This window comes from Zootermopsis nevadensis, unplaced genomic scaffold (genome assembly GCF_977971745.1).
Source record: "Zootermopsis nevadensis isolate Lab colony 2312 unplaced genomic scaffold, Znev_1.0 Znev_ptg000021l, whole genome shotgun sequence".
NCBI lineage: Eukaryota > Metazoa > Arthropoda > Insecta > Blattodea > Termopsidae > Zootermopsis > Zootermopsis nevadensis.
In genome coordinates this window covers 22,339,687-22,353,680 of record NW_028259153.1, presented here as the reverse complement: position 1 = coordinate 22,353,680, position 13,994 = coordinate 22,339,687, and the positions used below count along the sequence as shown (strand labels likewise).

General features: G+C 43.2%; 1 protein-coding gene across 1 annotated transcript in view; it reads right to left on the bottom strand.

Annotated features, from left to right (window-relative positions):
• The window catches only part of LOC110838352 (guanylate cyclase 32E), a 107,240-nt gene that overhangs the window by 6,738 nt on the left and 86,508 nt on the right, over positions 1-13,994 (bottom strand). The window contains exons 6-16 of the mRNA XM_022081466.2: positions 13,176-13,253; positions 11,997-12,241; positions 11,772-11,917; positions 8,590-8,734; positions 8,287-8,377; positions 4,841-5,040; positions 4,447-4,626; positions 4,255-4,359; positions 2,487-2,558; positions 2,116-2,314; positions 28-238 (exon numbers count right to left, since the gene is read on the bottom strand). Of these exons, the coding sequence (XP_021937158.1) occupies positions 28-238; positions 2,116-2,314; positions 2,487-2,558; positions 4,255-4,359; positions 4,447-4,626; positions 4,841-5,040; positions 8,287-8,377; positions 8,590-8,734; positions 11,772-11,917; positions 11,997-12,241; positions 13,176-13,253 (1,672 nt within the window). The remainder of the gene's footprint in view (positions 1-27; positions 239-2,115; positions 2,315-2,486; positions 2,559-4,254; positions 4,360-4,446; positions 4,627-4,840; positions 5,041-8,286; positions 8,378-8,589; positions 8,735-11,771; positions 11,918-11,996; positions 12,242-13,175; positions 13,254-13,994) is intronic.

The window sequence follows — 13,994 nt, the reverse complement described above, 5'->3', positions numbered from 1 at the left end:
ACCCTGCAGATAAGGTTATCAGTATACCTGAACGGGGGCTGGTCGGGTTCCGGTCGGATCACCCGTAGCAGGACCTCGGTTGGCGTGAGGCTGGGCTCCCCAAAGGGCCCGTGTCTGGCGTGCAGCTCATACAGGACGACTCCAAAGGAGTAAACGTCCCCTTTCTGAGAGCCCGTCACGACACTCAGCGGGTCGAGTTGACTCGCCCGAAGTAACTCCGGGGCGCGGTAGAGCAGGGCTGCAGCAAATCAAGGGGTTTTGTGTGACCGGTCATGTTCCTCACGGCTGACAAGTGACCATCTGCTCAAATAAACAAGACTGGCCCGTGGATGCCACATCTGACAAACGGATCCTATTTTACCCACTCCTGTTCATTCCACACAGCATCCGCGTCGCGTTACGAGATCGCTCCATAGTGTTTACTAAGCATGCCGCTAGGTGGCTGTTACGTTGAGTCAGCAAAGTTTTCCGTGTTCGAAGTAACAGCGGTTTCTAGATGACTCGATTAATCGTCTGTTAACACCTCGATTGTGTTACACATTGCCTATTATCTGAAGAACGTTTTTACATTCCCTTACACCGTAATGATGTTGCAGATCGACTGCTGTCCGTGGTATATTTAATTTGCATGTCCCGAGACCTGGTTTTATTTTCGTCAAATTGGAAGACGGTCACTTGGAAGACCGAGCATAAGATGGGAATATTACAGTATGGCGAGTCTCAGGTAAGTTTTGTGACGAGGAACCTGAAGGAAGCTAGCACGGGATGTTCTCACATGACTCGACTTGACAATAAAACCTAGGGGCCTCCGAATTAATTAATTATATGATCAATCATTTGTCTGTGATAACTTAACTTTTCTCGTATATTGTTTGGTGCTGTTGACTCGTCCAAATCCCAATGAACATCCACCACTAACAGAGAAACGTTTGCCAGCACAGTCGAATGCTGAGACCCAGGTACTTACTTACTACAGAAAACGAAAATTTTGACACTGCCTATCCAAAGTTCCTTAATTATCATTTCACTGAGAAAAACCACGAATGAAAGTCAGGAAACCGAGTTCAGCAGGGATAAGTTATAGAAATGGAATCAGAAGCAGCAACTTCGAGATTAAGGGAACAAAAAGAAATATTTTTTCATACACATGTTACGTACTATTCCAGAACAGTGACTCTGACTTTATATATGAATGCATAAGACAGCACAAAAGGATTTGGTAACAAGTCATGTTAGAAATTATTCTGTTACGCTTGAAATAGAACGAGGGAAACTTCGTTGAACATTTCGAAAAAAAAATAAAGGAGACTCACAAAGACATATTACTGTCAGAATCGAAGCTGTCCTGGTGATGCACTCGCTGTGTTATTTCCGTGAGTGCCTTCCCGCGAAGCACAGCGAGCCGGTCTCACTTTGATTTACTGAACTAATTCAGCCGCGGGTCGACGAAATTCAGAATCTCGACGACAAATCCCTTCTCCAGACAGGCAAAATGTTTGTCAAACTGGGAGGGAGTGTCCTCCCCCTCCAGACATGCGATTGCCTGGAAATACGGCTCGAAACATACTACGATACTTTTTATCTCTCTCAGACGAATGGTTGCCGCGTACCCGAGTCTACCAGCCATTCATAATTGTAAAGAACTCGTGCTGTTGACGGCTAAGGGACTATGTCTCAGTAATTTCACTCTAAAACCTTTACACGCTCGCTTTTATTAAAAGAACATTTTATTGTTAGTATACGAATATAGAGACGTATAATTTTTATTGCTAAAAAGTTTTAACCGTCGAAATATGGTAATGAAGGTTTCGTTCACTAATATTCTGAAACATAAATAATCCAGACCAGAATCTAGGTCAGAATTTCTAATCGGGATATCTCGTGCATGGCATATAAAGAGTTAAGAATTCAACGCCCATGATGGTTTGAAATTACGAACACAAACAGATAAGAAAATAAAGATGTTCATTTTCCTCAGGATCACAACGTATAGGTATACAGAGAGAGTGGGATGGGCCACAGTGAGTTCCCGAACATTAGCATCTGACCGCAGATGCTGCTGTGAGTTACCCAAACTTCGGATTTGTTCTCAGATGCTGCTGTGAGATCCCTTACCTTCGCATCTGCCTGCAGCCTGCTGCAGCTGCTGAGGCTCTGTTATGTGGAGGCCGCAGTTGCTGCTGAAGTCTTCTCTCTTGAACTCGTAGAGGCCAAAATCCGCCAACTTGACGACCCAACGCGAGTCCACGAGGCAATTAGAGGACTTAAGGTTTCCATGCACCCTCAGTGGGGAGTCGTGGAGGTACGTCATGCCCTGGACAGAGACACGGCGGACAACCGCTCGAGGTTAAAACCGTTTGCGAAACGGCAGTTGTCAGATTTGAGGTTTCCGATCACACTTAGAGAGAATTCCAGCTTCGTTATGCGATGCTTTGTTTCATAATGGAACTTTCACAGTGATAGAGCCCCACACCACAGACACTTACCCGAATAATATCGCCGACAAGCGAAGCTATGAACATGTTATCCAGTTTTACGTCTTCGTTTTCAAGGATGTCCTGAAAAGACAAGACGAAACTTTGGGTTTTTATAAGGAATAAAAGATGTGAGTGCAAGAACACAGACATAATTGTATTTAAGACAGATAATTAATTACATCCGTGCAGATTGAAATTACGTCTCTGTGTCTTAGTTCTTCAATGGAGCCCGGTTCTGTAATTTTGTAATTTATTAACTCGACTGTTCGTCTTGGCGACTGGTGGACGATTGAGGGGGGGTTGAATTTTAAATAACACAAACAGCGTGGCTATACAGTGCCCCCAAAAATTCTTACACATTAAAATACGAAATTGTTCCTGCTGTTAGTCAGATGTATAGAAATGAAAACACGTGGTATCAACAGGACGTGATACCCCCATGTTACTATCACGATATCAGGGTCTATCTTGACGAAACGTTTTGGACATCTACAATAGATTCGTTAATTCACTCAGTACCAGTATTGAAGTATGAAATGGTTTAGTTTATTAAAAATGTCTTTATTTCATTTTTGAAAGCGTGTACAAATTTTTTGGGACAGCCTGTACTTAAGCACTACTACTACTACTACTGCTGCTGCTGCTGCTGCTGCTATGGGTACAGACTAGATCCTACATTTAGTACAAAATGTCGGCAGAAATACAAAGTGCTTCGCAACGGATCGCTTTTTTATTACACGGATCATAAGTTAAGTGACTTAATTTAAACTAAAGCTAATCACGCCTGCCATACGTATGCGGCAATTTCTCCGACACATCCGTGGTGCGTGTAGCCTAAACAAACTAGTAAGACGGTCCATTTTTAATGTAGGATCTTTGACGTTCTTTTTTAAATCTCTGTAAGACAAGGATATCTGAAGGGAGCTATGAATCAGAGGAAAGTGAGAAAAATGTCCTGGAACCCAGTGGTAATTATATGTACCGTCTGCTTCAATATTCAGCAACTGAATTTTTTACGCAGAGTGTATTTACAGGTTTCGAGTAATTTTCTGTATAACAGCGATTATTTCATTAAACAGCGTTAACCAGTTGATCTTTGCAATGGTGAAGAGTTGTGTTTTCTTCGCGGTACGGACCGAATTCTTAAATGTTATTTAGACGAGCTTAGGCTTCAAGGCGATAACCAGTTGATCTTCGTAATGGTGAAGAGTTGTGTTTTCTTCGCGGTACGGACTGAATTATTAAATATTATTTAGACGAGTTTAGGCTTCAAAGGGTTAACCAGTTGATCTTTGCAATGGTGAAGAGTTGTGTTTTCTTCGCGGTACGGACTGAATTCTTAAATATTATTTAGACGAGTTTAGGCTTCAAAGGGTTAACCAGTTGATCTTTGCAATGGTGAAGAGTTGTGTTTTCTTCGCGGTACGGACCGAATTCTTAAATGTTATTTAGACGAGCTTAGGCTTCAAGGCGATAACCAGTTGATCTTCGTAATGGTGAAGAGTTGTGTTTTCTTCGCGGTACGGACTGAATTATTAAATATTATTTAGATGAGCGTAGGCTTCAAAGGGTTAACCAGTTGATCTTCGTAATGATGAAGAGTTGTGTTTTCTTCGCGGTACGGACTCGATTCTTAAATGTTATTTAGACGAGCTTAGGCTTCAAAGGGTTAACCAGTTGATCTTCGTAATGGTGAAGAGTTGTGTTTTCTTCGCGGTACGGACTGAATTCTTAAATGTTATTTAGATGGGTTTGGCCATTTCGGTGTAGGACTCACCTTGAGGCTGCCTCTGGGGCAGTATTCCGTCACGATGCAGATGTTGGGCGGATCAGTGCAGGCGCCGATGAACGCGTTCAGGTTATCATGACGCAAGTCTCTCATCTGAACATAATAACAATTAATAACAATATTTCAAAATCAGTAACGATATTATCTACCAGATTATTTGGAGATAATACAAATTCTTACCATCTTGAGCTCCTTCTTCATTTCCCTTGTGATGTCCACAGATTTTTTCCGCACTCTCTTTATAGCGAAGATGCGACCCTTGTATATTCCTATCTGGGTGTATATCGTGGAATAGCGGAAATCGGCGTCCGGGTTCGAACTAAGGGATACCTGGCTCGTGCGTATCAGCGGATGTATCGCCTATCGCAAGAGCAACAACAGATATGAAGTTTGACACTCATCAGTCACAAAGTCAGATGGAACAGTTGTCAATGAGTTACGGGACAGAAATACTATTCCGTCCTCCCAACACCGACATGTTCACCGCCAATTTAAAAAAAAAATATATATCTGTCCCATTTCACCCTGCAATTTCCTTATTTGTGCAGGTATTTCTGAAACATGCTGTAGTTACCCTAGCGATCTTGGAACCAAGAGTGGCTCCAACGTATTGCTGATGGTCCTCGTTCATCTGAATGTCCCTGTAGTCCACCTTCCATAGTAGACTGTCCAGCTCCAGCTCGTATCTCCAGTTCCGGTACAGCGCGAGTAGTACCACCACCAGAATCAGCATCAGCCCACCAGCAACCCCTGCGGCTATCTCGCCCGTGTGCGCTTCAACACAAACAAGTGCATGCCTCGCTGTCACTACCTCACACTACGCGGCATCGAATTTTACAAATTCTGTCCAATGACATCTCGAGGTTTATAAGCCCCAAAACCGGCTTCTTGTCCGGGAATTAAGATAAATGGCGTCACGACGCTCGGCGTCGGTTTTCGAGAGTCGTCAAGATTGGAACCGATGACATTTCGTTGTTGTGGCATTTGTTTCTAGAACATTCTCTTCGCGACAAACATAATTGGTACATCTTTTCCCCACTGGTCCAGCCAAGGTTCTACCTTGTCTGCCACTCTCATGTACCTCAAACCTATCTTTGACGATTGAGGCAGCAAGGACCTCTGAAACGCTTGTAAACCTCTACCAGACGACAATTCCTACTTTTTTTTTTTTTAGTGTTCTGTCTGACGACAGGTCCATATGAACAGGATCCTTCCATCCTTTTCTCGGACTGGGACCTGTTCATATACGTTCTTGGCAGATGATCCAGAAGTGGTTTGCCATTGCCTTCTTCTGTGTGTGAATGGAGTAATTGTTGGGATGCCACGGACGAAAACTCCGTGTTGCCTAGACCACGGCCTTGCCCAACACAAGTTATAAATTCGGGCACCGCCGGGAATCGAACCCGAGACCCCCAGGATTACAAGGCCAGCGTTCTAACCGCTAGACCACCTCATCTTATTATTATTTATTGTTCTGTCTGACGACAGGTCCATATGAACAGGATCCTTCCATCCTTTTCTCGGACTGGGACCTGTTCATATACGTTCTTGGCAGATGATCCAGAAGTGGTTTGCCATTGCCTTCTTCTGTGTGTGAATGGAGTAATTGTTGGGATGCCACGGAGGAAAACTCCGTGTTGCCTAGACCACGGCCTTGCCCAACACAAGTTATAAATTCGGGCACCGCCGGGAATCGAACCCGAGACCCCCAGGATTACAAGGCCAGCGTTCTAACCGCTAGACCACCGCTGTTTGGTTGAGCGATAACGCATTATATGTGCATTTGAGAGAGTTACAACTTTCGAATTTCAACCAGGATACGTGCTATTCTGACAGAGTTTCATGATTTTATTCAGTATGTCCAGAGAAATTCCAGGATATCTCGACGTGGGTCATGTCGGCCTTTATCCGTAGCCTTACCCATTTTCCCTTCTCACTTGTCGTTGTGCAGTTAAAGCGTCGTTAAATAACCCAAGGTATATCTTTCTTCAGACTGGCTTCCTTAAAAACATTGGGACGCGCCACTGTCTTGTCTGCTTTCACTCCCGTCTGCACTAAATGTGCGGAGTCTGTGGCCTAGTGCATCGTTATTTTGAACGACTGAAGATAAGGGGCAGTCATTCCTATCGACTGGATCCAAATACTCGATACCCACCGCCGTATCAGCTGTAACGAGTGACTTAAATGCGATTCGACCAAATGTCTTTAAGTAGTCGATATCATCTTGAGCCAACAATTCGTATCTCAGTTTGAACAAGGACAATTCTGACAAGTGTTCAGTATTTTTCATGGGAAATTTCCTGACGAGATCTCAAATACATCCTTTGCCTTCGGTTCTTATATGTTCTGGTGCTTTGACAAAGGGATACCTTAATTTCTTAAATTCCCTAAGTATAAAAAAGGTTTTGACGATCGAGTCATGGCTGTGTAACTATTAAATTTGGCGTGAATTAAATGTTACTATGCAATTAAAAAAAAGTTAGTCACACCAGTAACAACAAAAATAATAAATATAACAACAACAACAACAACAACAATACTTAAATTCTGAATTTTTAACTGAGGAAGACGTAGAAACTGCAGACGAAAAGTGACGGACTTACAGCGAAACAACTTAGTACGTCACATCAAAAACCGCAGTACACGAAAAGAATACTGACTATAAAAATATGTTATTATTACATACGCTAAAATATTCCTCTGCATATCTGACCTTCTTAAACTCATAAATCAAGTAGTTTAATTTTTAAATTAAGACCTAGTGTTGACTATACGTATCATAATAAATTGTAATATCTTAATTATATTACCGCTAAGAAGAAATAAAGTGGAAAAATATAAGACCGACTTAAAATATGGTATAAAAACTATACAATTAAGATAACTCTAAGCAATAGTTAATAATGATTATTATGGCAATGAAATTTTATAAAGTATAAATAATTAAATAGCGTGTGTTCACCGCCCTGATGATGGCGGCAGAAAACATCTGTGAAACGTCGGTAAACTTCTACCAGACTACACGTCACAACAACGCAGAAGACAGCCATCTTGATATTCGTGGCCGTGAGAACCTCAAACCTCAAGTATAATTTATATTATGCCTCGTAGCAAGAATCCATATCAAGCCCATGTTTCTATGTTCACACGCCTTTCCTTCCGCCAGCAATTTGTTAATTTCTGACACAAAGCTTGTAATAACGTAAAGTTTCGAGCGTCTCCCAACAAACACAATTGATCAAGCGTGTCGGCGTTTGTCTGACAGCCGCGTTATGCAAATCAACTCGCGGTCTGTCATCCTGAACTGGGTCACAGAGACACCCTAATCCGATAATCGGCAACTAATTTGAAAAGGCGGCTTCCCAGCATATCAGTCATCTGTCAACTGTGCGGTGACAATGCAGACACGCTCAGCTGGAAGTGAGGCGTACAGCATCCTGCCCCTGAACCTCAATTACGACTATTGACAACAGAGCGGTTTGCCTTTTACGCGGAGGGATTTTTTTTTTTGGGTCGAATTACTTGAAGACGTTTCATCGAAACACGAGCGAAGTGAGCAGAGAAATGGAAAAAAAAAAAAAAAAAAAAAAAAAAAAAAAAAAAAAAAAGCGATAAATGGCCTATTATGAAGAAGACGCTGTGATTGAATCCGACAAACACACTCTAAGCAAAGCTGAGTGTCAAAATTTCCGGAGAACTGGGAAATTCTACCACCGGATGGAAACATCCACGAAACATGGCTGTCTTCTGAAAAGTTTACCAACGTTTCAGACGTACTTGCTGCCTCCATCATCAGTATGTCGCAACATCCCGTTAACGCAAACATATTCAACGATGTCCGAGGTTTCGGAGGAGATTTATAGCTCTATCATCAGGGAGACCTGACGATGGAGGCCTGACTGACGTTCATTGGTTTAGTCCTCGCCACGTGATAGTCAATTGTCACCAGGCAGCGTGCAGAAGGGAACGGAAGGCCCTGTTACGGGCGATGCAATATATCAAGTTGGCTTTTCTACTCACTGACGCATTTCTCTTCACGGAAGCCGCACGGAGGCTCTGCGATGGGTGGATGACCACTAACCCAGTCCACGGAGTCCGTGAGGTGGAGGTCCTGAAACATGGGACCAGCAGCCAACCGGCGGAGAACGCGAGTCACTACACGATTAATGCTTTTAAGTGTTACAGAAAGCAACAAGACAATCAAAGAATTAAAGTTTACAAACTCATGCGAAAACATCAGAGCCGAGCTCACGTTTGAAGTTCTTATCAGTATCATAAGAAGTTCTCTCTATACGATGCCATTAGAGCACGCAGGGTACTTACCAAAAGTCCGTCGTGATTTTCTCTGAGGGTAAATACCCCCACGGGATACAGGCCGTACTCATGGGGTGAAATGTGGTGCGGCTTTCTAGCCAACAGGGTGTAATTACCCTCTGCGTCTCCGTTCTGGTCCATGTACACCATGTACCTGTAATATGACGTCATTACTTCTTGTAGCGGTGTGAAAGGACACGCGGATCTGCTATAAAAAGTTCCGTAAAGAAAGTTTAAACAAGACGAAAAGAAAAAAATATAGTATGCAATGTCCGTATCTGTTTCAGTCGTCAGAAATTGATATTTAAAGATTCAGTCCGTACCGCGAAGAAAACACAGCTCTTCACCATTACAAAGACCAACTGGTTAACCCTTTGAAGCCTACGCTCGTCTAAATAATATTTAAGAATTTAGTCCGTACCGCGAAGAAAACACTTCACTTCACCATTACAAAGATCAACTGGTTGACGCTGTTTAAGGAAATGATCGCTGTTTTGCAGTGAGAATCGTAAGGAGTATTAAATGAAACTGCAGATTTATCGACTTAAAGGAGATGGGCCACAAAGTTACCACCGGGCTTTAAAGGGTTAACACTGAGAGAAGGGGGCACTTATTGGCACAGTTGTCAGTTGTTACGCTCCACCGGTCAGACAATTTAGCTCATGATTAGCACAGCGGTCGTCAATTAAACGCTGTGCAGATGGTGTATTGAGCTTACCAGTGTCCGATGAATGCAGAATTAACTATTTGCGTTCTTTAATTACGCGGATACTGAATTTTGTAACAAACAGTGACGTTCAACGACAAACTGTAAGTCTGACTGAGAGTTGTGTCACCATATCAACTGCAAATGTGCCCATAAGACGTGAGGACTTGAGATCTAACCAAGTCCTCGCATGGACTGTCCCTTGGTTCCGCGATCTTGAGGGCCAGTAACCCAAACGATGGCTCTGTTTCCTACTTGTCAGAGTGGACTGCACGCCACTGCTCCACCCTGCTACAGCACGTTTAATGAGCCAATTATTACAGGCTCTCGTCTCTCACGCAGAAGGCACATTCCGCGTGCCGCCTCTGTTCATGGTTCACACACCAGATGACTCTAATTCTAGCAGAAACATTCAAACAGTTGCAAAGCGTCCTGCGGAATGTTATAGAATCGCTTCTGGAGGGCATGAAACCAGCGGGCGAGTTCCGATCCATCGCAAGAAAGTAAAAGTCTCCGTGTCGACAGACATTTGTCACTCCCCGCGATGTCACACAGCACGATAAAGTTGTTGCTAGAATAAGGGAGGCAATTAGCGACGGAAATGTTCATTAGCCTGGTTACTAGGCAACACAAACAGCCGAACTGTCACAAGGAAAAGATCGTCTGCAGGGGTTGACCCAGATGGCGTTGTACCCTTTTCTAAGACAATTCGATTAGAACGAGGAAGCGTGTCCTTGCATCCTACACTTTTGTAATCTAATAGGCTCTCATTTACTGTTTATTTTAAGAACCTTTTCCAGTTGCAATGGTTTCAAGCAATCTCCAGTGTGGGTTACGCTTCTGAAAACTCCCCCAGATTTTGAAATCGCGTTTGAAATGCCGTGAGCATTGGGGGGGGGGGGGGGGGGGGTAAACGCGGCAGACTTTAACATTCCTCAGAACCAAAGCTGAGATTAAGTTTCTCACGGAGGTGAAATGACTGTCTTCCGGGATGTTGCACCGAGTAGTCTGGTAGAAAATGACCGACGTTTCAGAGGTTCTTACTATTTACTATAACAATTCGTGATTTGTCGTCTATAACAAAATGACGTCATCAAACAATGTTACGTTATATTTGTTTACTCGGCATTGTTGTACCAACACAACAATGCCGAGTAAACAAATGACTTGAGTAAGACACTAAACTAACCCCCCGAAGGGGGGGTTAGTTTAGTGTCTTACTCAAGATTTTAAAACGCAACCAACCCCTCGAAAGGGGGTTTTGTCAAGTGTTTTAACCCCCATTCGAGGGGGGGGGGTTAGTTTCTTACTCAAGATTTTGAAAAGCAACCCCCCCCCCCCCCGAAGAGGGGAGTTGTCAAGTGTTTTACCCCCCCTTTCGGGGGGATTGGTTTAGTTTCTTACTTAAGATTTTAAAACGCAACCAACGCCCCGAGTAGCTCCGAAAGGAGCGCCCTGCTCTAGTGTAAGAAAATTTCAAAATTAAATTGTAAATCTTAATAAGTTCTGAACTTTATATTATACTATTTACTATATTTTCCCGAAATTCGTTAAACTGAGGGTGGTGACGATGATAATGATGTTTGAAGCCCTTAAGAAGGGCGTATTATTTGGGATCGATACAATTAGGAATTCCTGACAACTTTGGGTGCACCAAATTTAATTAAAATCTGTTGATGTGTTTCGGATACTGAGCATTCGATCCTCATCCGACACGTGAATGACATTTTTCGTCTTTTCTTCCGCATTTCTGGGAAAACGCCTTCAAATATTTCACACATCTCCTTTTAAGTTCTTATCAAATCGTCGCCTATGATCTTTCCAGACGCTTTAAAACCCATTTAGCTGAAACAGACTTGTTAAATGCGTAACGAATAAATCAACATAACGTAATGGTATTCTTACGTAATTTAACATAAATGAGCAAAATCGTGATAGGAAATACATAATTTTTCAAACAGCATTCGAAAGAATTATTTACTTTTTACAAAAATACGACCAGCCAAGTCGAGATTCAAACACAAGACCCATATATCCCTCATCAACCAGGCGACGTTTTCTTCTGTCTGATGAACGATGCGGACTCCGTCCTCCGACAATGCGATCACCAAATTGCATTTACTGCAATATTAGAGGACCATCATAAACTCGAATCCCGGGTGGGTGGACGGGTAACAGTAAGGGATTAATGCGATTTAAAAACCGCTCAGACAACTACGACTCGCAGGTTCGGGTATCTTGATTTCGTTATCTGTTCACTGCTGGACCTATCTCGAACGGCGTAGAAACACCGAACACAAAGCTTAACATCGACACTCTATTAAACCAAGCAGGTCAGAGGCTGTTATAGCGATTTTCGGCTTTGCATGGCCACCACAACAACCGAACTTCAACTGAAATTCGAACAAGATTTCACTTAGAATCGCGTTGTGCCATTTACAGTAAAGCCGTGATATACCCTGAGGGTTCGTGGGTTGTTACTTACCCCATGGCACTTCGATAGTTCCTGCCCTTGATAGCACTGATGACAGCGGTTCCATTTCGGGGGTCCTGCTTTCGATCGAGGAGGTCCAGTACTGCTTCAGCGTAGAGATTTACGGCGTCGTACAGGTAAGCCGCTTCGGCGCGGATCTGTAGTACAGAGAGCAGAGAGTAATTGGATAACACGAATAGCAAGTACGCATGCGTGCCAACCGAGCTCCACACTCACCGTCTTGTGTCCACCCAAGTAGTTCAACGGGTTGGGGAAGTTGAACGGTGGTCGCTCCATGTAGTAGTTAACCCGCTCGCTGAAGTTCTCGAAACCCGTGGCAGGCGACGGCATGACGCCGAGGTAAAAGCGAAAGGCGCGCTGTGCCGTGGGGTTAGTCTCGTCCCGCAGGAGAGCTTTGAGGTACTTCTCGGGGTTGGCCGGGTCGTACTGCTCCGTGTCCACCCCCACCACCCAGTACTCGCCTGAACAAAACATTCACTGCCACTGAATTATTGAGAAGCTGATAATAGCTCGGCTAGTCAAGATATTACTCGCCTTTAATTAAAAGCGAACACCCGGTTTATATACTGAGCCACACACATTCAGTTCTCATCATACAACCCAATTTATTTAGGATCTATTTTAATAATATCTTCCAATGTGTTCAGAATGATATATTCTCTTTAGACTTCCTAACTAACTAACTAACTAGATGGCTTACGGAACCCGAAGGTTCATCACCGAACTAACCAAAGCCCTCCACCGGACCCTGTCCTGGGCCAACAAAATCCAGTCTCCTTCAACTCCTATCTCCCATAGATCCCGCCAGAGATTATCCTCCCATCTACGTCTAGGTCTCCCCAGAGGTCTCTTCCCTTCAGGCTTCCCAACCAATACCCGGTGCACACCTCTTGCCCCATCCATGCGCGCTACATGCCCAGCCCATCTCATTCTTCTCGACTTAATCATCCTGACGATAAAAATATATCATCTCTCACAGGGAAACATGCCTCACCCATCTCGCCCTCCTTGATTTAATAATTGTAATAATATTTTCCGAAATACAAACCAACCGGTAAAGTTTGTAGTTCTGTACATCTTCATTTATACGTTTTTAGATAACAGAATGGAATGTGAGATTTAAACTTTTCACGACATGTGGACTCGTAGGTAGAAACCAACGTTAAGCCCTGAAGATGGAAACAGTATTTATCTCCGAAACATTGCTATCAACATACAACTTCACACGGCGTTATAATCCACAAGACAAAGGTCACCAATCACTTTACTGCCTGAAATATTCCGACTTACAACTTGAAACTTAAAAGTAAATTGATGAAGCTGACAATCCAAATAATATCAGATGTTTTCACGTAACTAGTAATTATGTTTGTTCGCAAAACGACAAGACCTCACCTTTGTCGAAGAGCTTCATCTCCTCCATTGCGATCATGAGACCGAGGTGTTCGTCCTGGTGACCCAATATGACGTAGACTGGAACAAACACAGACGAAACAGCATCAGCACAGGATCTACAGCGCCCAGCTGACAAACGTTCTACGTTAATCGGCGCCTCAGTCGGTCAGCTACAAGAAACGACAAAATCCGCCACTACTCTTACTCTCCTCCGACTGTAATCCATCGTGTACGAGGTCTACCAATGTTTCTTCCTGTTCTTCGCAGACAATAGTTTAAGGTTGGTTCGTATGCAGTTTCAATAACGGTTTCCTGCATTATTTGCATAAACAGAAGACAATTTCAATTCGTTTCAAGACAGTTAGGCAGTCTAGTTAGATAATTACACTCAACACGAACGTTGCCAATGCACGCGTGAGTCTTATTCAGGGGAAATAAAAAAAATTACATTTTTATAAACAATAAATAAAGGTAGAAAAATGAAGTGAGCGGATAAGGATATTGCAGAACCAGGAACATTATGATTTGTATAGACCACTTAATTCTTTTGGGACGGCGAAAGGTTAAAATATGCAAGTAGCTACGAGAAAGTCATACGTAACTTTGATGGGGGAACTCCAGGAAAACGCCCAACCGATCAAGAAATAGATGGATTCTGAGGATGGAAGGTGTTTTAACTGGCCCAGATTCGTTTCCAATGACGACATTTGGTGTTATAACCTTCGAGTCCTGTTATCACGTACTCAGTTAATAATACAGTTCTGCTTCAAGGAGACAGACAAATCACTTTGGTGACTTCTGGTGTCTCAGGGAAGATCA